Below are 21,196 nucleotides of genomic sequence, written 5' to 3'. Positions count from 1 at the left end.
CTATATGCTATTTAAAAACGTAGTCAAGAGTCACGAGGACGTGGTCAAGGAGTCGTGATACGTAGCCGTGTTACTTTTGTTTAGTTAATAATATTATATATATATTATTATAAGTATATATTTGTATTGTAAAAACGTGTCGTGGTGTTATTAAATAATAATACAAGAACAACAAAATGGATACGCCGAGGGAACGTGAGATTGCGGCTGAGGATAGCATCAGAGTTGTCTGTAGATTTCGACCACTTAATGATTCTGAAGAGAAAGCTGGCTCCAAATTTGTTGTTAAATTTCCCTCCGGTGGCGAAGAAAACTGTATATCTATTGGAGTAAGTTTTATTTTTTAATTGATAAATAATATCACTATTTGGATGATTATTATTTAGTGATAGTTTTGCTGGAAATGCGACGGCGCACAGCTGACAAATACAATGAGACACTGCTCCGATCGTTTTAAACTTGAACACGTTTATTATTACATTGCATTACTTTTAATAATAATAATTATTATTATTTTTGTTAATCTTATTATTTGAACAGATGTCTTAAATTTTTAAGTCTCGGTGCACTTACCAATTCACATCAATGTTAAAAAAGTTTTTTCTTTTACCGAGAGAAATTTTTTATCTAAAGGATTGTAGGTTGAGTTTTTAGACAGACGTTAAATTATTAACGGAGATATGACTCATGAAATAACATGACAGAATAAATTTTATCTTATAAAATTATTTTTAATATTCATTAATACTATTAATTCCAGTAACTATTTTAATTATTCAATTACTTTATTATAACTATTGATTATTGACTTTTCAAAGTTAATTGATAATTTTTTAAGTAATTAGTTTGCAGTTTTTTTTTTGTAAGCTTATAATCCTAATTAAAGCTGTATATTTACTTAACTGGAATAAAATAATTTAATTGTTGTTATTGTTTTAATAGGGTAAAGTTTACCTGTTTGATAAAGTATTCAAACCAAATGCAACACAAGACAAAGTCTACAATGAAGCTGCTAAATCGATTGTCACTGATGTTCTTGCTGGATACAACGGCACAATCTTCGCTTATGGGCAAACATCATCCGGTAATTTTATTTTTTCAGTTTGGCACATTTAATTGAAATAAATTTTAATAGTAGAAGTAACCTTGAAATAATTCTTAATGATAATATTTTTTTGATTTGTTGGAAATATTATAAATATGATTTTAAAAAAATATTTAGGTCAAGCATATTACTTGACGCTGAGACCGAAGCTAATATTCTTTTGTTTTTTGTATTCTGAGTTAATAGTTGAATGACGATGGCTATTCGTACGATGTGTATACTTATATGTATACATTTTTGTTCTAGGTAAAACTCATACCATGGAAGGAGTTATTGGAGACGCTAATAAACAGGGAATTATACCTAGGATTGTTAACGATATTTTCAATCATATTTATGGTATGGAGGAGAATTTGGAATTCCATATTAAAGTTTCTTATTTTGAAATTTATATGGACAAAATTAGAGATCTACTGGATGGTAAGAATTATTTTATTTTTTTAATATCAATACAAACTAATTATTAAATAAATAATAAAATGATTTTAATATTTATAGTGTCCAAGGTAAATTTAAGCGTTCATGAAGATAAAAACCGTGTTCCTTTCGTGAAGGGAGCAACTGAAAGATTTGTGTCTAGTCCAGAAGAAGTATTCGAAGTTATTGAAGAGGGAAAATCGAATCGACATATAGCTGTAACAAATATGAATGAGCACAGTTCTCGTTCGCATTCTGTTTTCTTAATAAATGTTAAGCAAGAAAACTTAGAGAACCAAAAGAAATTATCGGGTAAATTGTACCTGGTAGATTTGGCAGGTTCTGAAAAAGTTTCTAAAACTGGTGCTGAAGGTACAGTACTTGACGAAGCTAAAAATATTAACAAATCTCTGTCGGCGTTGGGTAATGTAATATCTGCGTTAGCTGACGGTAATAAAACTCACATACCGTATCGAGATTCTAAATTGACACGTATCCTTCAAGAATCACTTGGTGGTAACGCTAGAACAACAATTATAATATGTTGCTCTCCTGCGAGTTTTAATGAATCTGAAACTAAATCAACATTAGATTTTGGTAAACGAGCTAAGACTATCAAGAATGTTGTATGCGTTAACGAAGAATTGACTGCAGAAGAGTGGAAACGTCGTTATGAGAAAGAAAAAGAGAAGGCTGCAAGATTGAAAGGAAAGGTCGAGAAATTAGAGGTTGAATTATCACGCTGGCGTCAAGGAGAGACTGTCAAGCCAGAAGAACAAGTTAATCTAGTCGAGGCACCTGAAGTAATAATACCACCTCCAAATGTCGTTGTTAAAGATGACGGACCTATGCCGGCTATTCCTGGTGGCGGACTTATGGCTGGTTCTCTTTCAAACGAAGAACGCCAGAAGCTCGAAGAAGAACGTGAACGATTGTACCAGCAGCTTGATGAAAAGGATGAAGAAATAAACCAACAGTCACAGTATCTTGAAAAGTTGAAAGAACAACTCGACGAACAAGAAGAACTTATTGCCAGTGCTCGCCGTGATTACGAACAACTACAGCAAGAAATGAATACTATTAACCAAGAGACTGAAAGCGCTAAAGAGGAAGTTAAAGAAGTATTGCAAGCGCTCGAAGAATTGGCTGTCAATTATGATCAGAAGTCACAGGAAGTTGAAATTAAAAATAAAGAACATGAGACTTTGTCGGAGGAATTGCTGGCTAAACAAACTGCACTTAATTCAACCATGTCTGAGTTACAACAATTACGTGACATGTCTACTCACCAACGTAAAAGAACTGCTGAGATGTTGACTAATTTATTGAAAGATCTGGGAGAAATTGGTGTCGCTATTGGCGGAGATGAAAATCTCAAGGTACTTAATTAGTTTTTATTATTCTTTTTTTTTTATGATGAATGTCTTATTATTATTTTAATAATTTATTTTTTTTATTTAGTGTCAAATAACGCCTGATATCAATGGAAAAGTAGAAGAAGAATTTACAGTAGCAAGATTATACATTAGTAAAATGAAATCAGAAGTTAAGAATTTAGTACAACGTTGTCAGGGATTAGAAACATTCCAAGCGGATTGTAATAAGAAGGTAAAAAAAAAGTTTTGTCGCTGTGAAATATATTATTTATAATAAAATTATTTTTTAATTAAATATAATAATTTAATTTAGTTATTTATTTATTGAAATAATATTTATAAATATTTTTTGTATGTTTTGTAGATATCAGAGTATGAAAAAGAACTTGGTGAGTGCCGATTATTGATCTCTCAGCACGAGGCACGTATGCAGACACTTTCAGAGTCGATGAAAGAAGCAGAGGCACGTAAACGTAGTTTAGAAGAGAATCTTGATTCTCTTCGTGAAGAATGCGCTAAACTCAAAGCGGCTGAACAAGTCCAAGCTGTCACCAACAAAGAAAAAGCCGAAGAACAAGAGGCTGCGACGAAAATGCGAGCTGCCTTGAAGGAACAAATGGACCAACTGCACAATGATCACCTGAGTCAAATGGCTGTACTGAGAGATGAAATATCTGAGAAACAAAATATAATTAGTGAACTTAAGGATCTCAACCAGAAATTCACATTAGCTCACCAGCAAATGCAGTCCGATTACGAACGATTAAAACAAGAGGAAGCTGAGAAATCTGCTAAATTACAAGAGCTGATATTAATGAACGAACGCCGTGAACAAGCTAGAAAAGATCTTAAGGGATTGGAAGACACTGTTGCTAAAGAGCTTCAAACTCTTCACAATCTTCGTAAACTCTTTGTTCAAGATCTTCAGGTCAGAATTAAGAAATCTTCGATTGCCGAAGACAATGAAGATGATGGAGGTTCTTTGGCACAAAAACAAAAGATTTCATTCCTCGAGAATAATCTCGATCAACTTACAAAGGTTTGCTTTTTACTTTTTTTATTATTTATTTTTTCTTACGATAAATTATTGATTATTTATTTCAACAAAGTAAAATCTAATTTTTTTTTTTATCATTATTCTTGTTCAGGTTCACAAACAATTGGTCAGAGATAACGCTGACTTGCGATGTGAGTTGCCTAAATTAGAGAAAAGGTTACGAGCCACTATGGAACGTGTTAAAGCTCTCGAGACTGCACTACGTGATGCCAAAGAAGGTGCAATGCGAGATCGTAAACGATACCAATATGAAGTGGATAGAATTAAGGAAGCAGTAAGACAGAAAAATTTGGCACGACGTGGACCTAGCGCACAAATCGCCAAACCAATTCGCGCTGGACAACATCATGTTAGTGGTGTTAATGCTATTCGAACTGGAAACAGGGGTGAGAAATAATTTCACTATTTTAAATTAAATGTAAATTTTTCACGGATATATTATTTATGTATTTGGAATTATTGAAATTAATTAAATTTTTTTTTATTATAACTTCATATTATTTATTATCCTTGCCACAAATCATATTGTTTCAATTATTATTTATCACTATCAACAATATCCATACGTTAATATTTTATTATTATTTATTTTATTTTATTTTTTTTATTTATTTATTTCCTTTTTCTGTGTTTATATTAGATGTGGATTTACACGTTCCTCGGTCGTGAACGTAAAACGAAATTCTTCACTTTTACAGAAAATGAACGCAAGAATGCATTTGCCGATGAAAAGAAACGAATTCCCGATTTGGATTTAATTTACAACTCTTACACATAAATAAATAAAAAAAAAACTAAAAAATAAAGTTAAACATGATCCACAAACAATAAGATTTTAAGGAAATAATTAGAAGTAATACATTTTATTTGCAACGAGCACCATCCGTTTCTTTCAATCATCAACAACAAAAATAAATAATTTAAAGAAGAAGAAAAGATAATTATAAAATAATTATTAAGCATGTGCGTAGATTAATTGCTAAGATAGGTTTTAAATTACTCTGTAATACTGCATGTCTCATCGATTTGTAAATAGTTAATTTTTTATAAATTATTTTATTTAAATGTGAAAGCGTGTTACATCGAGAAATAACACACATTTACATCTCTATTAATATATTATTATAAAGTTGTTTATTTAATTTCTTGCGATAAATTACTATTATTACTGTCATTATTATAATAATAATTATTATTATTAATCAAAGTATTTCGGTAAATGCGCTTTCATTATGCACATATTGTAACGTTGATATGCAAACGATCAAGATTAACAAATATTTAAAATACAATATAAACTTGGAAAAAAAAAAAAAAAAAAAAAAAAAAAAAAAACGAACGTTCGGTTTAAAAAATTGGATATAATAACACCATTGGGTTAATGGATTTTGGACCCACGTGAAACATAGAACACCCAAAAAATCGGATCTAATAAATGATACATTGAATAAAGCCACTTCAGTCCTAATACATACATAATAATTATATAAATATTTAAATAATAATAACAAAATAAAACAGGTTTGACAGATTGAGATTGATTGAATTGCTTATAATGAAATAACGATTTGACATGCAGTTAAGAATTGTACGAATGATTGTGGCTTAATATGTAATTTACAATTGTAAACGTGATTTTTTATCGCTGTCTTCGTATGACAGTAATTATACTTTTAATGACATTTGAAATGTTAATAATCAACTTAAGTCCAAATGTAATAAATTTAGGGAGAAAAAAAAACGGATTTAACGCATTGAATTAATTGAAGGGCTCACTTAATAATGTTAAGTGTTCTAGTTACTTCTTACGATTTTTCACTCAATGCTTAAAACCGTTTTTTTTCCCTAATTTTTCTATAATATTTACAAAATAATGTCCTGATTATTATTGTTGATTATTATTTTTTTTGTATGGCTTATACATCTTCAATTTAATCGTAATACCCATTGTATTTTTATTAATTATTATTCATTGTTTAGAGGCTCACACTGTAGTTTAGATAATCATTATAATTGTTAATATATAATATTATTTTTAATTATCATTACTTCACAATTCAATTTATTATTTAATCATTTTTGTCATCAATTTAATTTAATTATTTATATCAATGTCATAGTTCATGCGACAAATGCAATTATTATTTATCATTATATTTTTTATTTAAAACAGCAAAAAGAAATTCTACAATGATAAATTGATTACAAAAAAAACTAAAAAAAAAAAAAATATCCGAATCTATGTTATCTCTGGTGCAATAATTGTATACTGAATGTCGCTATTACTGTAATAATAATTTTTTTTTAAGACTTGCTATTTTATGAGCTTATTAATTACATAAAAAATAATAATGTGCTTTAGAATTATTTTGCTCGCTGTATTATTTGTATAATTTATAATTTACGAGCCACGTGTACTTGATATTAATGTATTTAAAATACAGTTGCGGTGTCGTATGTTATTATCAATTAATATTATTATTATTATTATTATTATTTAAGATTTAATGCTAAATTAACTGCAGGTTGTAAACAATGCAAGTCTTATGCGTAATTTTAAATCACCACTTGCAATCAACTAGGTAGAAAAAAAAATTAATCAATTGTATTACTGGCGATGATCCATGGAATCTCATAAATAATTTACAAATTTTGCCATTTATTTGCAAATTTTTTTCTTTTATTTTATTTTATAAGTTAATTTCTATTTAAAATAAAAAATAACTAAATATGAAAAGATTTTTGTATGTAAATATTTAAAAATGCTTGAAAATGGGTAAGCTGCTAATGTTTACGTATTTTTATTATCATATTTTTCGTCAACGGTTTGACACTGCTAATATCAATACTGTACTTCAAATTATAATTTTTCAATTCAAGTCAGCACAGTAAATTTTTTTTCTTTTTTTATTAATAATAAGTATCGCACCTTTGAGTAAAAGTATCAAAGGGAAATCAAATAAGAATGCGAATACTTGTTCATATTAATTTTGTTAATATCAAATGTGTTACAAAATTATAAAATCGATTATGACATTATTATTATTACTATCATAAGAAATAAAATAAATACTTAAATAAATTTTTGCAGTATGTAATAATAAAAATATAAATAATAATAATAATAATAATAATAATAATAATGATTAATAATAATAGACTATTTGTTCGCTCTTGGTATGCACAAACCATAAATTTGGGTCAATAATCGTTGATAAATATTGTGTGGTGTTATAAGAGAACACTCTACCGATTAATAGATTTACGTCATAATTTCAATTACCGCTGGCATATGTCACCATTAATGAAAAATAATTAAAGTCAGAAAATGAAGAGTTGATAATAAATAATTCTTCAACAAAAGCTTTTGCTTTTTTTATTCATCCGTACAATGCTTGTCGGATTTATCTTCGAGATTAAATTAAACTATTGTTATATTTTTTATATTTATTTCAATAGAGAGTTGACGATTATTTTGTTTGATTTTTATTAGGAAAGATTGAATCAAATTTGTGCAAACCAATTAAAATTTTTTTTACGGGGTGGATCTTTAATTTGTTATCCGGCTTTCAATAATTTTAAATACTTGTGCCTTTTTTTACCCGCATATTTTTACTGTAAACATAAAACAGTTAATTGTATAACTTAAATACCCATTTATCCACCTCAAATTAAATTAAAAAAAAAATACATTAATATTTTACAGGATAAATTGAAGAGAAAAAAATCTCATAACTATAAAAGATGAAAAATTATATGACTGCATTTTATTTGTTAATTTTTGAAAAAATAATTTGCTGATAATAAACGAATATTTTAAATAGCTATAATTGGATTTTTTTCTTAATTTATTTATTTTAAATTAAATTATTAGATAGCCATTATTCAGTGAAATAATAATAAAGAGCAAAACATGGTTGATTACAGAAAATTTTTATTTCAAGAAAAAAAACTAAAATATTTACATTTATTTACATTGATACAGCAAGATCTGATGTAACATTTATTTTAATGTCTTAAATAATTATTTTATTCAAAAATTTATTAAAGTTATTCTTTAAATACTCATAAACTTAATCATACTGTATAATTTTAACTGTTTAATTACCGTCGTCTTTTCGTTTTTTCAATGACGGTTTCTCGAACAACTGCTTCATTCCAGCAGATTGATTATTGTGAAATTTAAGATTCTGGGCTGTCTCAGATATCCAAGGGGAATCAAATTGTGTAGTGTCTTGATCGACCAAATGAGTATACTTGGTTCGTCCACTGCGTCCAAAGTTTTTGACCTGCATAACTTTAGGCAAAACAGTTTTATCGAAATGATCCTCCAGTGTAGCTCCAGAAAAGTCACGTTTAAGTATAGTTTCATCTCTGTCCAGATAAAATGCACCTCGATGATAGTATTTTTGTAGAAACTTATATTTTCCTTTAGCGGCTTTATTGGTGATAACTTTTGGATTAAGCTTAGCTTCTTGTCGACGTTCTTCTTCAGTTAAGTTTCTGATTCTTTCTATTTCCAATCTTTCTCTTTCAGTGGCTTCACGTTCCTCTCGATCTCGTTTTATTCTTTTTAACTCACGTAGTTTCCAGGCTTCGTATTCGACTTCATCATTCTCGTCGTCCGTACAAACGTCCTCAAGTTTACTTTCTGTTGAGTCCGCTGGCTTACTTCCTTGAGTTTCTTTACGAATGGCTTCTTCAACCATCCTCAAAGTTTGTCGTTTTCTTTCATCAGCCATTTTTTTCCTCTCTATTTCCATCTGCTGTTGTTTGAACGCTTCTTTTTCTTGTTCAACAACAGTTATTCTATCTTTTTTCATAACAAACACTGGTTTCAACCTGGGTCCACACTCTTCTTCTGAATCCGAGTATTCTTCATACTCTGAGCTTTCAGCCGAACTTGACCCTGATACTTCTTCCTCATCTTTGATTATTTCTTCCTCATTTTCTTTTTTGGATAGCACACGTTGTTTCAGCGCCTCACGCCTTCGCTCTATTTCAGAATCAGACAACTCTTCATCATCTGAAGAATCAGAACTCTCGAGTTTTATTTTCTCCCGCGCGTTCTTCATTTCTGTTTCAATAATTTCTGGTTCATGAATGTGACGATGTCTTTCGACAATTGTTTCTGATTCATCATCGGATTGACGGACAAGACGTGTCAATCTTCTCAGCCGTGGATCTTCTTCATCACGTATTATCGATGTCGATGCTTTGTTATCAACGATAGCGTTACTTACATCATTTTCAATCGGCTTTGAACATTTTTCTAAGAAATCATCATCATCAGATTCTTCATCAGAACTTGCAGCTGGTGCGTAGTCAGGTCTTTTTCCAGATACATATCTGTGTACCTTAACCTTTTTCATAGACACTTCTCCCTTGTCATTTCTAACAGGAACAGCTCCTGCTGTACTTTGTATCCCCATCGGAGCTGCTGCTAAAGCACTATTCGTTACGAAATAGTCCATCATCATCTTGAATGTATTTATTTAGAAACTTTTAGGTGATGAAAATCTATCAACAAAAAAATAAGTGTTGATAAACTAAGTACTTAGAAAACGCTAGTTTTTTTTTTTTTATTACAATAAAAATATAGATAATTTTATGTTGAAATAAATTTTAATTTAATTATTGTTATTGTGAAAAATTTTTTACCTTGTTTACTACAAAATAATTTGAGGTGTTATGGTTATTTAGAGCTAGAAAATTCTCAGTTGTCCTCAATACTGATATACAAAACGTAGACAAAACGTAAAATGGAGGACACATGGACATCTGTGGGATCAAAACAGAGCAAAAAAGAAAAATGGCCGAAACTATTGACTTGTTTTCATGAACATGCGCAATGATGATGAAGTGTAGCGCGCGGACGTTATAAAAAGCTGATTATAAAAGTGACAGTTGTTAACTAACTTCAGGATCAAATAGAAAAATAATTATTTCTTCTAATTAACAATTGTATAATTAAACTGAAATAAATATGAACAGTAAAATAAATGCAGTATTATTTGATCCTGGAGGATCTGACGTATCCTGTGGATGTTCCGGAGTAGATGAATTAAAAGCCAAAGCTTATAGAAACGACGCAAAAACTGGTGATAATTACAGTGAAAAGTCAAAATTAAGCGAGTCAAAATATTCACCAAAAGTACTTGAAGGTAATTGGTTTGAAGAACGTCTGAGATCTCCTGCACATAATATTAAGGAAAATAATAATGGTTCCCATTGGAGTAATTCGACAAGAAATGATTTTAAACCTCTAGTTAGAAAAATTACACGGCATGCATCGGAAAGTGCTAAAAAGAATAAAGAAAAAAATAAAGTAAGAAATTATAAACTAGTCACTTAATTATAATTTGTTTATAACAGCCAACAAATTATTTATAGGGGGCAGATAATCTTCTATGTGACCAAAAAGATAATTTATATTTGAATAATTTCACTACTTCGTATGATCTTACTTACCGCATTATTCCTCAAGGATTAGATGGGCCAAGATTACGTTCCTACAATGGGAGGTATTTTTAATTCAGATAAATTTTTTTTATAATTTAAAAATAATAATTATATTTTTAGAATTAATAAATGGTTACCAGAACAAGATCTTACTAAAAGTGTTGGTAATTTAACTGGTTACGGTATGACTGAATATTTAAGGGCAGTAGAAGAAGAATTAAATTATGAAAAAGATGAAAAACCACGAACTAATTATCAACGTGATTATACTAAGAAAAAATTACCCGTTGACTTAAAACGGTATGTATTCTAAAAATAAATTCTAAGTTAAAAAAAAAATTGTTTTAAAAATATTTTAACTATTCCTGGTCAGATTTCACAGAAAAAGAATTAATCTAAATACTCCAGATCTAAATACTTTTAATCTCGACTTAAATAAATACTGGAAAAGTCCATTTAATAATGAATTCAATGGAAAGGACTTATGTCAAAGAGTTGCTTGCGGGCAGTATTAAATTATCAAAATAAATAAAGCAATAGTTTAAATTATTAATGGTATTTTATTTAGATTCTTACTTCAATTATTTTTAGCGTATTTTGTCTGTGTATTATATACACAAAATTTGCTATTGAAACTTTTTAGGTCATTACACAATAAAATGAAGAACAAAAAAATAATGTAGTTCACTATTGATTACGATTAGTAATTTGATAAATAAATTTATGAATAAATTAACTTTTTACAGATTTTTTTCTGTAAGAAATTAAGAACAAATAAAATAAATTTTTGTAATAATTAAAACTTAAAATAAAAACTTGAAAGTGTTTTTTATTTATTATAAAAAAAAAAAAAAAAAAACTAAAATAAAATAAAGCAACTTTTGGGTTAAATGCAGTTTCGGCACGATTTTCTATTAATATGCTGTATTTGAAAGACAATATAAATTATTATTATTATCAAAACTACTCATATCAATTAATTATGATTATTTCACTTACAAAATAAAAGTGATAATGGTTTTAATTATTTTATTCAGTACTCGCATTATATCTATTTGAGAGATGTACATATGTAAACGTCTCCGGAATAACAATTTGGTCCGCTATTATTGATCATGTGTATAATAATTTAATAAATATACAAGTATATAAATATATAAGTATTTTTTGTATATAAGAAAGTAAATTTATATAAACATTGTTAAGTAATAAAAAGTATTTAAATAATTAACAATATCTATTTGAATAATAAAATAAAATTAATCACAAAAAATGATCAATAACAGATGGATAATATATATTACACATTGGAGACTTTTACATTTAATTACGTATCCTAATGAACACACACGAACAATATTTTATCACAAGTTTCGGAGTGTAATGCGCAAAACGCATTTATCAATCTATTGTTTTGGATACTTTTTATATACTTCATAATAATAATAATAATAATGATAGTTTTAATTGTCTTGAAATTCACTTCTATGACGGATGAAATCCTCTTCATTGATGTACATCAAATAATTATCAAAACTTGATTGTAGTGGCAATGATTGTGTAAGCAGTGAGTATTTCAAAACAACAAAAAAATTAAATTTGATTATAAAAAATAAAACTAACGCAACAATACGGTACAAAATACAACCATGTTGAAGACAATAGATCCACAGAGCAGAGCTGGTAGCCAAATAGGGCTATTCAAAATGCTGATAGGATGAGAAGCGTTACACGATGATATTTGTGGAGTTTGTGGAACCATATTGTAACTGATGTTACCATTCGTACACTGATCGCTGATGTGATAGTTGTGACACGATTGTTTCTGGAATGATTGATTACAAGGAGTTGCAATTATTAAATTAGGCGGTGGACTGTGAGAGGTCCCCATGCACCCGTTAAAGTCTGGAGTTGCTACACGATAAGTTGGACCGTGTTGACAAAATGAGTTTGCGGAACCAACACTGGTCTGCCGTTGAGCATTATAACAAGGTAAAACTTCAGATACTACAGAACATCTGTCTACTTCATTGAGGACAGATGGCTCCCGAGATGGCCCGAGGTTTGAAGCAGTAGATCCAAATCCGGAGCTCTGGCTTGATGATCTTGATAACGTTGGTGAATCCATTCCCATTTGCCAGTACCCTCCAGCTACCCAAGACGTTTGAGTTACTGATTTGAGTTTCGGTGGTGCTAGAATAAATTTATTCTGAGAGGTTCTGTAGTTTCGGCGAAATAAATCTGGACTAGATGTGCCATAAGTTTTGGTCTCAAAAATTTGAGAATTTTTTGAGGTCTGCTTATGGTTGCTGTCTAAAGATAAATTACTCAAAGTTTTCAAGCTCTCATTCAGAGCGTATTTCTCAGGATTTTTATGATTATATTCTGGAGAACCTTTAAATGAAATGTTTGTCGGAACATTTATATTCTTCGGTGTAAATTCATTTGAAATTGAGCTTCGTTGACTTTCACATATTCTATCAAATTAAAAAAAAAAAATATATTAATAAAGCCAAATATCGAAACGTAGTATAAAAAATAAAGAAAAATTAGCGAACCTGAAATACGGTGACATTGAAGCTTTGATTGTTGCTGGCGAGTCAAAAGATGTATCTGTCATCAATAAATGTGTTGTATTAACGAGTGATTTTCGAACCGACATATCTTTTTCAAGTTTTTTATTGCAATATTCTTTTTGATTGTGGATTGAAGTATCAATACTATTTTTTTGGTTACAGTAACCAGCATTATTTAATTCCTTGTGGACAGTATTAATACTAGCTATAGGTGATTCTAGTTTTTTAAATGATATATTTACATTGCCGTTTGATGGGTTGTTTGAAGTTAAATTAATAAAACCCAAAACACTTGATAAAACAGCAATCTTAAACAGAGAAAGCATAATTAATAATCATTAGTTTTTTTTTTCTTTAAGTGTAAAGATATAATTAATTAATACTTACAATCCCATAACCAGTTATGTACTCCAAATCAAGCGGCTCAATTTTAAATTTAAGCTTTAGTAATCTTATATTACTAAAAGGCATTAATATACAAATTCCTACCCAAATTAATGTCAGTAATAAATCAAAATTTCTTTTGGTAATGTGTACTCTCGTTACCGTCACGAGTTGTACCAATGCTCCAATAATTGATAACTGCTGATTTGTTGGATAATAAATGATACCGGCGCTCAAAAATGTTAAAATTGTGCGACAAAGCTTTTCCCACATTGTTTTATGCTGTAAAAAAAATTAATTAACGATTAAATAAAATATTCAATAAATTTATTTAATTAAAATTGATTAATAAATACTTTTACTGTGATTTCCATAGACCTCTGCTTAAAAAAGAGCATTTTATACTGCATCAACCAATGACTCTGTTTCTGTATAACTTTTTTAACAAATGAATTACATTTTTTACACAGAGGATATTTTTCGTCGAGACTTTGTTTGAAACTCTCAACCTCAGACGGACGCCAACGCAGAGGATCAATTGAACGTAACTCGATAACTTTAAGCTCTTCATTACTGTTACATTTTTTACACAATCCATTGGTTTTCCTTGTCTGTTGATTTTTATTTCCCGATGAATAATGTCCAGCTGGTTTATTTAAGGACTTACTCCGTTGCTCCGGTATGTCATACTTGTAATCACCGTCTTTTGAAAATCCATTATATTGGTGACAACTGGGACATTTCCACCAGTCTAGACTTGTTCTACAAATCTTAGAGTTAGCATTACAAAACCAACAATTGAGAGTTTTAGGCCATCTTTGTCTAAAACAAATACAATGATAATAACACAACATATCTTAATTCTGATTGATAAGTTATTAAAGAGACTTACTTTAATCTTTGAATAACGACGAAAGATGCAATTGTAAGGGCTAAAATTGTCGCAATTATCGGCACAAAGTTTATCATCAAATTCATATCAATCTCCATTATGTATACAAAAATTAAAATTTTTAATTAATAATTACAAGGTCAATTAATTTAAGAAATACACTCTATTGTATTTCTGTTGTAATGATGTAAAAAAAAATATATTTAGCAATAATTAAAAATTCACATCATCAATTTAACCTTAAATGTTTACTTCTATCCGGCTATCCGCCATCTTAAAAATTATACTCGTGGTAATTTATTATTATTTTTACCGCGAACCGGAATTTATTCGTAGTCTTATTTTAGACCACAGTTGGCGCTACAGTTATATTTTTAATCTAACGGTTATGAAGCAAAATATCTCAACGCCATCTAGTAATAAGTCTAGTATAAATTCACAAGATTACTACAGCGCTTTATGTAAAATAATTTAAAATTTTAAAAATTAATTTGAAATTTTCACAACGGTGGAAAAAGACTTTAATATTATTTTATTAATATTGTCTATGATTTTTCAACTGTGAATTTCAATATCTTTAATAGTATTTAACACACACATCTGAAAATTATTTTTTTTTTTTATAAATAGATCACAAAGTAAACTAATAAAAAAAATTTTTGGTATTAAGTGTCAAAAATCATTGTGCCAAAAAAAATTAAAATTTTTTCGTTAATTAAAATACTTGAAACAATTAAAATATACGTATATACATATTTTTTTCTCAGAACTAATTATCAAGATTTCAATGCTTTTATAGAATCAATCAATAATGGTAAGTAATGAACATGTGTCATAATTTCTATAAATGACTCTTTATTTGTATATTTGTAACGTTAATTGTATTGATAAATAGATAAACACAAAAGATAAAGAGCAATACAAGGGCAGTTGTTGCCTTTGATCAACCCAGTTTCTAACAGAAAGCAAGCGCCCTCTATTTAAATCCAATGCTGACAGTTATCAGCTGTTTCAGTAAACAAAAAGTAGCATTTTGCGATGGATGCTGAAGAAAGTGGTGCTCCTCCAAAAAGTAATGGTACAGATAAATTATTAAATAATGAAGATACACAATCCTATATTTTTGATTTCGAGAGTTGTAATGACAACTGGTACTTTATGCCAGACTCTATTCTCTTGAGTATATTCTCATTGCTTACTCCTAAAGAAGTTGTCAACGCGGGATTGGTATGTAAACATTGGTACAGAGTCTCTCAGGATGAGCTCCTTTGGAAACAACTCTTCTACAGAACTTACAAAATAGATCCCTCTGTTGGGATAATGCCAGGTAATAACATATCTTTGTTTTAAGCTGTTTAACTAAACTTATGATGTACTTATGCATTTTTACATAATCGTTGTCATGAATATCATCATTACAACATAACTTTATTTTAACATCAGGCAAGACTTCATGGTTCGATGAATTCAGACGATTGGCTTATCATACACCTCTACTGGAAACTGAAGTGCTGTTAGACCATGCTCATCAAGTTTTACACGTTAGTTTTTCGCACAATGGCAAGATGTTCGCTACTTGCTCTAAAGACGGACATGTCATAGTAAGTTTATTAATTTTCTATCAATGAAATTAAATATCAGAAAAATATAAATATATGAACGTTTTTTTAGGTATGGAATAGTCAATTTCCAGCTACGGTCAAATATCAACATGACATGAAAGCTTTTAGTTGGAAATATACCCAATTTTCACAGTTTAATTGCTCTGATACATTACTTTTAGTGTCTGGTGTACACTTTGGAACTCCTCATAGCACATCTGGTGAAATCGCTGTGTTCAAATTAGCCCGTAAGTTCAAAACTGCTATTCAGCAATGGGAAATTTGATTATAAAAAAAAAAAAATAAACAAACTCAATTTCTAATTGGCTTTATTTTATTATATACGCTCAATATAGATACGTGTGACGAAATATCGTAATTGTTAAAGTTAATAATAGCTCAAAGTTCGATTCATGAATACCTACCGTTTGCCAAAATGATATTAACAAAATAGATAAAAGGAATATTGTGATATAATAATGATTAAATGAAATACTAACAGATAAAAAAAAATTTCATTATAGCTGGATTCGATTTACAATGCAGAGTTGGTAATAAACCATTTGACATATTCGGTACGTGGTACAGCGAGCGTTACCTTTTAAGCGGTGATTCGCACTGGCTTGCACCCATGGTGAGTTCAAGTGTCCTCTGGCTCAATAAGGCGAATCAGGAATCGGCTAGTGAGCATGTACCAATAATGAATCAACTATACAAGTAAGTTACGCTGATAAATTGTATTGATAAGTCAACTAATTATTGGTTTACTCATTTCTCACAAATAAAATGCTGTATTATTATTATTATTATTATGATTATTGTTTATTTATTTTATAGATTTTATAATTTCAATTCTACGTCTATACGTTCTGTGATGGTAGCTAATTGTTTATGTCCTGAACCTACGGAAGGTGAACAGTCTGAAAGTCAACAGGCCACCTCAAGTCGAAAAGAAACTCAAGGAAGTTCCAGTCAACAAGAAGTTTCTTCGATGTCATTAGATAATAATCATCAAGAGGAGCCTGAAGTTTTACATCATGCATCTTCGAGATTACAGTATTTTTTAATGTTTTATAAAATTTGTTTGACTAAATTTTGATTTAGTTTTAATTATTAATCAATAGTTATATTTTACTTTTTTTTAGATACAGCACCTTAGAGGGTGGTTTTATGAATTGGAAACGATTAGGAGATGGTTTTGAATACGCAAACCCGATTAGATATAATGAAGAATATAGACAGGTTGAAATGGAACGAGAAACAACTGAAAGCGATAGTGAAACAGATGCACCTCAGTGGGAAGATGAAAGCGAATTATCGGGTATATTTAGTAGTTATTTAATTAAAAATTCGCATTGAAATTTAAAAAGGATTATTTTTTTATTATAACATTATTTATAGAATTATCCGAAACAGCTGATGATTGTGATTCAGATGACTTGGCAGATAATCCAGAAAAATTTCTCATATTTACAACTGGATCTAAAACTTATACTCATCATCAAGTAGGATTTAAACGGATTAAAGCGGTGAATTTTCCACGGAGATTAGATCCTGGACCGTCGCTAAAAGAGAGAATAGCACAGCGACAACGCGAGCGCGAAAGACAGAATTCTGGCTCACATCCCGAGCCGAATTGGCTTGACTATGAATCAGTGGCTGAAAGGTTTGATAAGATCGATCATGTCATAGATCTTCATGGACATATTATAGGAATGGGATTATCTCCAGATCATAGGTAATAAATAATAATTGTACACTTGAGCAATTACCTTAATAATTTAATTTTGTAAACTAAATTTGTCTTTAGATATCTTTATGTAAACACAAGACCTTGGCCACGGGGTTACGTTATAACTAATCCACTGAATCCTCCGCCAATCGCTCAAGAAATAGATATTCACGTAATTGATTTAGTTACTTTAAAACAAGTAGGAACAATGTTGAGAGCGCACAAAGCTTATACATCAAATAATGATTGTTATTTTATATTCTTGGATGTCTGTGATGAATACGTTGCAAGGTTTGCTTATTTTATCGCTTCATTGATAATAATTCAATCATTGACAACCTTGATTCAAATGTAAAGACAAGTAAATATTTATTAAATATAATTTATATTTACAGTGGTGCTGAAGATAAACATGGATATTTATGGGACCGTCATTATGGCGTATGTCTTGCCAAATTTCCGCATAAAGACGTTGTTAATGCAGTGGCATTTAATCCTTGTGATCCCGAGATGCTTGTTACAGCCAGTGATGATTATACTATTAAAGTTTGGCGAAGTCGCGCCGCTGTTAAAGCATTAGGGCTCGATGAGAATGCATATCGACGGGGATTAGAGGTACGAAAAAGACATAGATATCATCGAAGTAATTGTAATGTCGACTGATTAAAAACTATTCAGTTTCCTATTTAAATATATCCATGATTAATATGGCTACAATGTACCATTTCTATTACAAAAACAAAATACTAGAAATTTATCGATGTCTTGCCGTAAAAAAGTGATAGTAAAAATTATAATATTAAATACTTTCAAGTTGAAGTTTAAAAATTTTTAATTGAATTATAATTAAATTATACTGGAGAAGTTTAAAACTGGGAACTGAATTAACTTGACAAAAATTTAGTGAGAATTGACTGTGAAAAATATATAGGAAAATCTAAATATAAAAACTAAATTACGAGTACGTAAAAATAAATTAGTACGATAAATGTTGTTTTTATAAGATATACAATTTATTTGAAAGGTTAATGCAATTATTACTTAGTATTTACATTAATAATATTATTTTTCTTTATTTTTAACAATATGTAAATATTTAACGCCCAAGGCGTGTTTTATTTTTTTAAATAATTTTTATTTAAATTCAATGAATTTTTAACAACAGATCAAAAAATACGTACTATTACTTGTTGTTATTATTATTATTATTATTATTAATGCTAATAATAATATAAATAATTTATCAGCATTTAAACTTTCGTGATAAATATATCAAGCATCATATATAAGTCCAATAGATGCAAATATACGCAACAAATCTATTTTACTCTATTTATTAATTTCAATCACAAAGTAAGCACAATAAAGGGATTCAGAGACAAAAATATACATTTAAATAAAACTAAAATACTAAATTATCATCTAAATTCATAAATCACAAGTTATTATCAGATAGAATTTAATTTGTAAAATTTAATTTTTAATCGAGTAAAGGCAATTATTAATATATTTTATCAAACAATTAATTTAATTTATAGCATAATAAAGTAAATATATATGGCAATTACAAAAATTTATGTTATCAAAAAGTAAATAATTGCGATTACTAACTATGTATTATTAATTTATAAATTATACAATTTAATAATATTAAAACGAGTTCAATTACTAATGCCTTTATTCAAAGGCTCATTTTTATCACTGTTACTTTATTAAATTTTTAATTGAGTGTTCATGCTATTGAATATTTTCTATAAATACATTCACAAATAGAATAGTTTATTGGAATTTAATCAATAAACTTATTATTTTTTTGAATTATTAAAATTTTTAAAAAATATATATCAATATAATGAATAATTATTTGAGATAAATATAATACAATATAAGTTTTGTAACAATATATTTAAGCACTATTTCAAATGTCTTGTTTAAAAAGATGAATCTCAATAAAATTTATGAATGAATATAAAAATCCAATAGCTTCTGTCAGATATGTCAATTTCATCGTTAAAATGAATAACAAATCTATATAATAATTGTAAATATGAAATCATTGTTGGGTTGAATGATTATAGATAATAATAAATGTATTAATAAAGTGAACTTTAAACTTTTATCGATTGACAGTTGTTTTACATGTAAGTAAATATCGTTGTTGGTATTATTATTAATATTGTATTAATAATATCTATTATCAAAGTTTAGTTATTTTGATCTGATTGTTACTATTTTTAAAAATAATTATTATAATTCAATAACTACTGCCACTTATACAATAATATGGCTAATAAAAAATTGAATATTTTACAATAATTGATAGATGAATGAATACATTTATTGGGGTATTATTAAGGAGGTATTGCGGCAAGATAAAGACACCAACAGGTTATGGCTATTGGTTTCTTTCTCACGCACTAGTGCTGCCTCTCTTTATAGACCATCGCTCACTTACTTCCACTCACATAAAATATCGAAAGTCACTAACTTCAAACATTTCTTATAAAAAAATGAACACCGCTCGTTTGTGTTATTTCTGATAAAAAATACTTGTTATAACTTCAATTAAATATTTTCACTTTTTGAAAAAAATCCTAAGAAAAGTATGATTGTTATTCGAAAAATGTTCACTCTAACTACGGTCAGGATAGGGAATGCATGTTAAATGTACGATTTTTAATTGCTAATATTTCGAAAATTAGCACCACAAGGACTATTAAAAAAATTTATTCGTATATAGAGGACACTTAAAAGTACGTATATTCAAAAATTGAAGAATATTGTAAGAAAAGTGATTTTGCACAGTACCTCCTTAATATCATTAGTATCGATTTTATTATTGAAGTATTAAAAGTTGATAATAATTTTGTAATTATCACACTTAATAATTTTAATGTTGACAAAATGAGTTAATAAATGTCGAGATAGATATTAATATTAATAAACTGTTTTAATAATTTTTATAAATTTGAAATTTTTTATGTTTTAATTTATTTACTTAAAATTTTAGTAATTTGATTTAGTGTCATCAGAGTTTTTAGGTGGATCCTACTATTGATTCTAAAACAGATAAAAAAATTATATTTTTTATTAATAATATTTATAGTTTTTTCATTAATTATATTACAGATAAGATCGACTGAACGTATATTTCATTTTTGGGCCGAAAAATATTTTGGTATCAGGCGTTTTAAGTCTGAAAAAATTGATACCCGGAAAAAAGATAAAAAATTAAAGGCCCGAAAAAAAGATATAAACAAAATCGAGTTATGATGTGGAATAATAAATGTTTAGTAAATTACCTGGTTGAGGTAAATTGTCATGAGGTGAAGCGGCAGTACCTGGTAGTCCTTTTTTATGAACTTCTTTACGACCATGACAATGCTCGCACTCATCATCACTTTCGTCTGAGCTACTTTCTCCAAATTGCTTAGGTTTTTCATAAATACAACAGCCTAAAAAAATATAAGTTCATTAATTAACATTTTTTTTAAAGAATAATCATAATTATAATTAAACTTACACTTAGATTTCTTTTTATTCATATTCTCATTATCTACTGTGCTAGAAGTCCATTGAACTTTTTTATTTGAT

General features: G+C 28.6%; 5 protein-coding genes across 7 annotated transcripts; 3 read left to right on the top strand and 2 right to left on the bottom strand.

The window, feature by feature from the left end:
- The first annotated feature begins 38 nt into the window (after window positions 1–38).
- On the top strand, window positions 39–7,261 carry LOC123275384 (kinesin heavy chain). 2 transcript variants are annotated; one of them, XM_044743481.1, is made up of 8 exons: window positions 39–329; window positions 943–1,084; window positions 1,352–1,525; window positions 1,604–2,901; window positions 2,984–3,130; window positions 3,263–3,937; window positions 4,047–4,341; window positions 4,654–7,261. In XM_044743481.1, exons 1-8 carry the CDS (start codon window positions 177–179, stop codon window positions 4,731–4,733), a joined length of 2,964 nt encoding a protein of 987 aa, XP_044599416.1. In that variant the 5' UTR covers window positions 39–176; the 3' UTR covers window positions 4,734–7,261. The 2 variants fall into 2 exon arrangements, with proteins under 2 accessions (XP_044599416.1, XP_044599417.1); XM_044743482.1 differs by having other exon boundaries at window positions 4,596–7,261.
- Window positions 7,262–7,872: 611 nt separating this feature from the next.
- LOC123275388 (microfibrillar-associated protein 1-like) lies at window positions 7,873–9,758 on the bottom strand. Its single transcript, XM_044743487.1, has 2 exons — window positions 9,617–9,758; window positions 7,873–9,475 (listed from the first exon to the last, which is right to left on the bottom strand). The coding sequence occupies exon 2, from the start codon at window positions 9,433–9,435 to the stop codon at window positions 8,056–8,058; it is 1,380 nt and encodes a 459-aa protein (XP_044599422.1). The 5' UTR covers window positions 9,436–9,475; window positions 9,617–9,758; the 3' UTR covers window positions 7,873–8,055.
- Window positions 9,759–9,830: 72 nt separating this feature from the next.
- On the top strand, window positions 9,831–12,094 carry LOC123275393. Of its 2 annotated transcripts, none has more exons than XM_044743492.1 (4): window positions 9,831–10,283; window positions 10,349–10,479; window positions 10,538–10,717; window positions 11,965–12,094. In XM_044743492.1, exons 1-4 carry the CDS (start codon window positions 9,942–9,944, stop codon window positions 12,071–12,073), a joined length of 762 nt encoding a protein of 253 aa, XP_044599427.1. In that variant the 5' UTR covers window positions 9,831–9,941; the 3' UTR covers window positions 12,074–12,094. The 2 variants fall into 2 exon arrangements, with proteins under 2 accessions (XP_044599427.1, XP_044599426.1); XM_044743491.1 differs by lacking the exon at window positions 11,965–12,094 and adding an exon at window positions 10,791–10,966.
- Window positions 11,227–14,543, bottom strand: LOC123275386. The gene is made up of 5 exons (XM_044743484.1): window positions 14,270–14,543; window positions 13,734–14,199; window positions 13,381–13,659; window positions 12,976–13,301; window positions 11,227–12,894 (listed from the first exon to the last, which is right to left on the bottom strand). Exons 1-5 carry the CDS (start codon window positions 14,365–14,367, stop codon window positions 12,036–12,038), a joined length of 2,028 nt encoding a protein of 675 aa, XP_044599419.1. The 5' UTR covers window positions 14,368–14,543; the 3' UTR covers window positions 11,227–12,035.
- A 681-nt stretch (window positions 14,544–15,224) lies between these two features.
- On the top strand, window positions 15,225–19,252 carry LOC123275385 (F-box/WD repeat-containing protein 5). The gene is made up of 9 exons (XM_044743483.1): window positions 15,225–15,596; window positions 15,713–15,870; window positions 15,941–16,118; window positions 16,395–16,587; window positions 16,708–16,926; window positions 17,016–17,191; window positions 17,272–17,608; window positions 17,681–17,893; window positions 17,998–19,252. The coding sequence occupies exons 1-9, from the start codon at window positions 15,308–15,310 to the stop codon at window positions 18,263–18,265; spliced, it is 2,031 nt and encodes a 676-aa protein (XP_044599418.1). The 5' UTR covers window positions 15,225–15,307; the 3' UTR covers window positions 18,266–19,252.
- The last annotated feature ends 1,944 nt before the right edge of the window (window positions 19,253–21,196 follow it).

Source organism: Cotesia glomerata, linkage group LG1, assembly GCF_020080835.1.
Source record: "Cotesia glomerata isolate CgM1 linkage group LG1, MPM_Cglom_v2.3, whole genome shotgun sequence".
NCBI classification, from domain to species: domain Eukaryota; kingdom Metazoa; phylum Arthropoda; class Insecta; order Hymenoptera; family Braconidae; genus Cotesia; species Cotesia glomerata.
Note: the sequence above shows the minus strand (reverse complement) of the source record. Positions and strands in the feature narration are given on the sequence as shown.

What these genes read in the sequence shown, in the direction of transcription:
- LOC123275385 (XM_044743483.1), top strand. Translation starts at nt 15,308, where the DNA reads ATGGATGCTGAAGAAAGTGGTGCTCCTCCAAAAAGTAATGGTACAGAT. An exon ending in ATAATGAATCAACTATACAA is followed by an intron (nt 16,588 to 16,707) that starts GTAAGTTACGCT and finishes TTTATTTTATAG; the next exon opens with ATTTTATAATTTCAATTCTA. An exon ending in GGATTATCTCCAGATCATAG is followed by an intron (nt 17,609 to 17,680) that starts GTAATAAATAAT and finishes ATTTGTCTTTAG; the next exon opens with ATATCTTTATGTAAACACAA.
- LOC123275388 (XM_044743487.1), bottom strand. Translation starts at nt 9,435, where the DNA reads ATGATGATGGACTATTTCGTAACGAATAGTGCTTTAGCAGCAGCTCCG.
- LOC123275386 (XM_044743484.1), bottom strand. Translation starts at nt 14,367, where the DNA reads ATGGAGATTGATATGAATTTGATGATAAACTTTGTGCCGATAATTGCG. An exon ending in GTCGTTATTCAAAGATTAAA is followed by an intron (nt 14,200 to 14,269) that starts GTAAGTCTCTTT and finishes TATTTGTTTTAG; the next exon opens with ACAAAGATGGCCTAAAACTC. An exon ending in ACATAACTGGTTATGGGATT is followed by an intron (nt 13,302 to 13,380) that starts GTAAGTATTAAT and finishes TCTCTGTTTAAG; the next exon opens with ATTGCTGTTTTATCAAGTGT.
- LOC123275384 (XM_044743481.1), top strand. Translation starts at nt 177, where the DNA reads ATGGATACGCCGAGGGAACGTGAGATTGCGGCTGAGGATAGCATCAGA. An exon ending in AAAACTGTATATCTATTGGA is followed by an intron (nt 330 to 942) that starts GTAAGTTTTATT and finishes TTGTTTTAATAG; the next exon opens with GGTAAAGTTTACCTGTTTGA. An exon ending in AATTAGAGATCTACTGGATG is followed by an intron (nt 1,526 to 1,603) that starts GTAAGAATTATT and finishes TAATATTTATAG; the next exon opens with TGTCCAAGGTAAATTTAAGC.
- LOC123275393 (XM_044743491.1), top strand. Translation starts at nt 9,942, where the DNA reads ATGAACAGTAAAATAAATGCAGTATTATTTGATCCTGGAGGATCTGAC. An exon ending in AGAATAAAGAAAAAAATAAA is followed by an intron (nt 10,284 to 10,348) that starts GTAAGAAATTAT and finishes AATTATTTATAG; the next exon opens with GGGGCAGATAATCTTCTATG. An exon ending in TTACCCGTTGACTTAAAACG is followed by an intron (nt 10,718 to 10,790) that starts GTATGTATTCTA and finishes ATTCCTGGTCAG; the next exon opens with ATTTCACAGAAAAAGAATTA.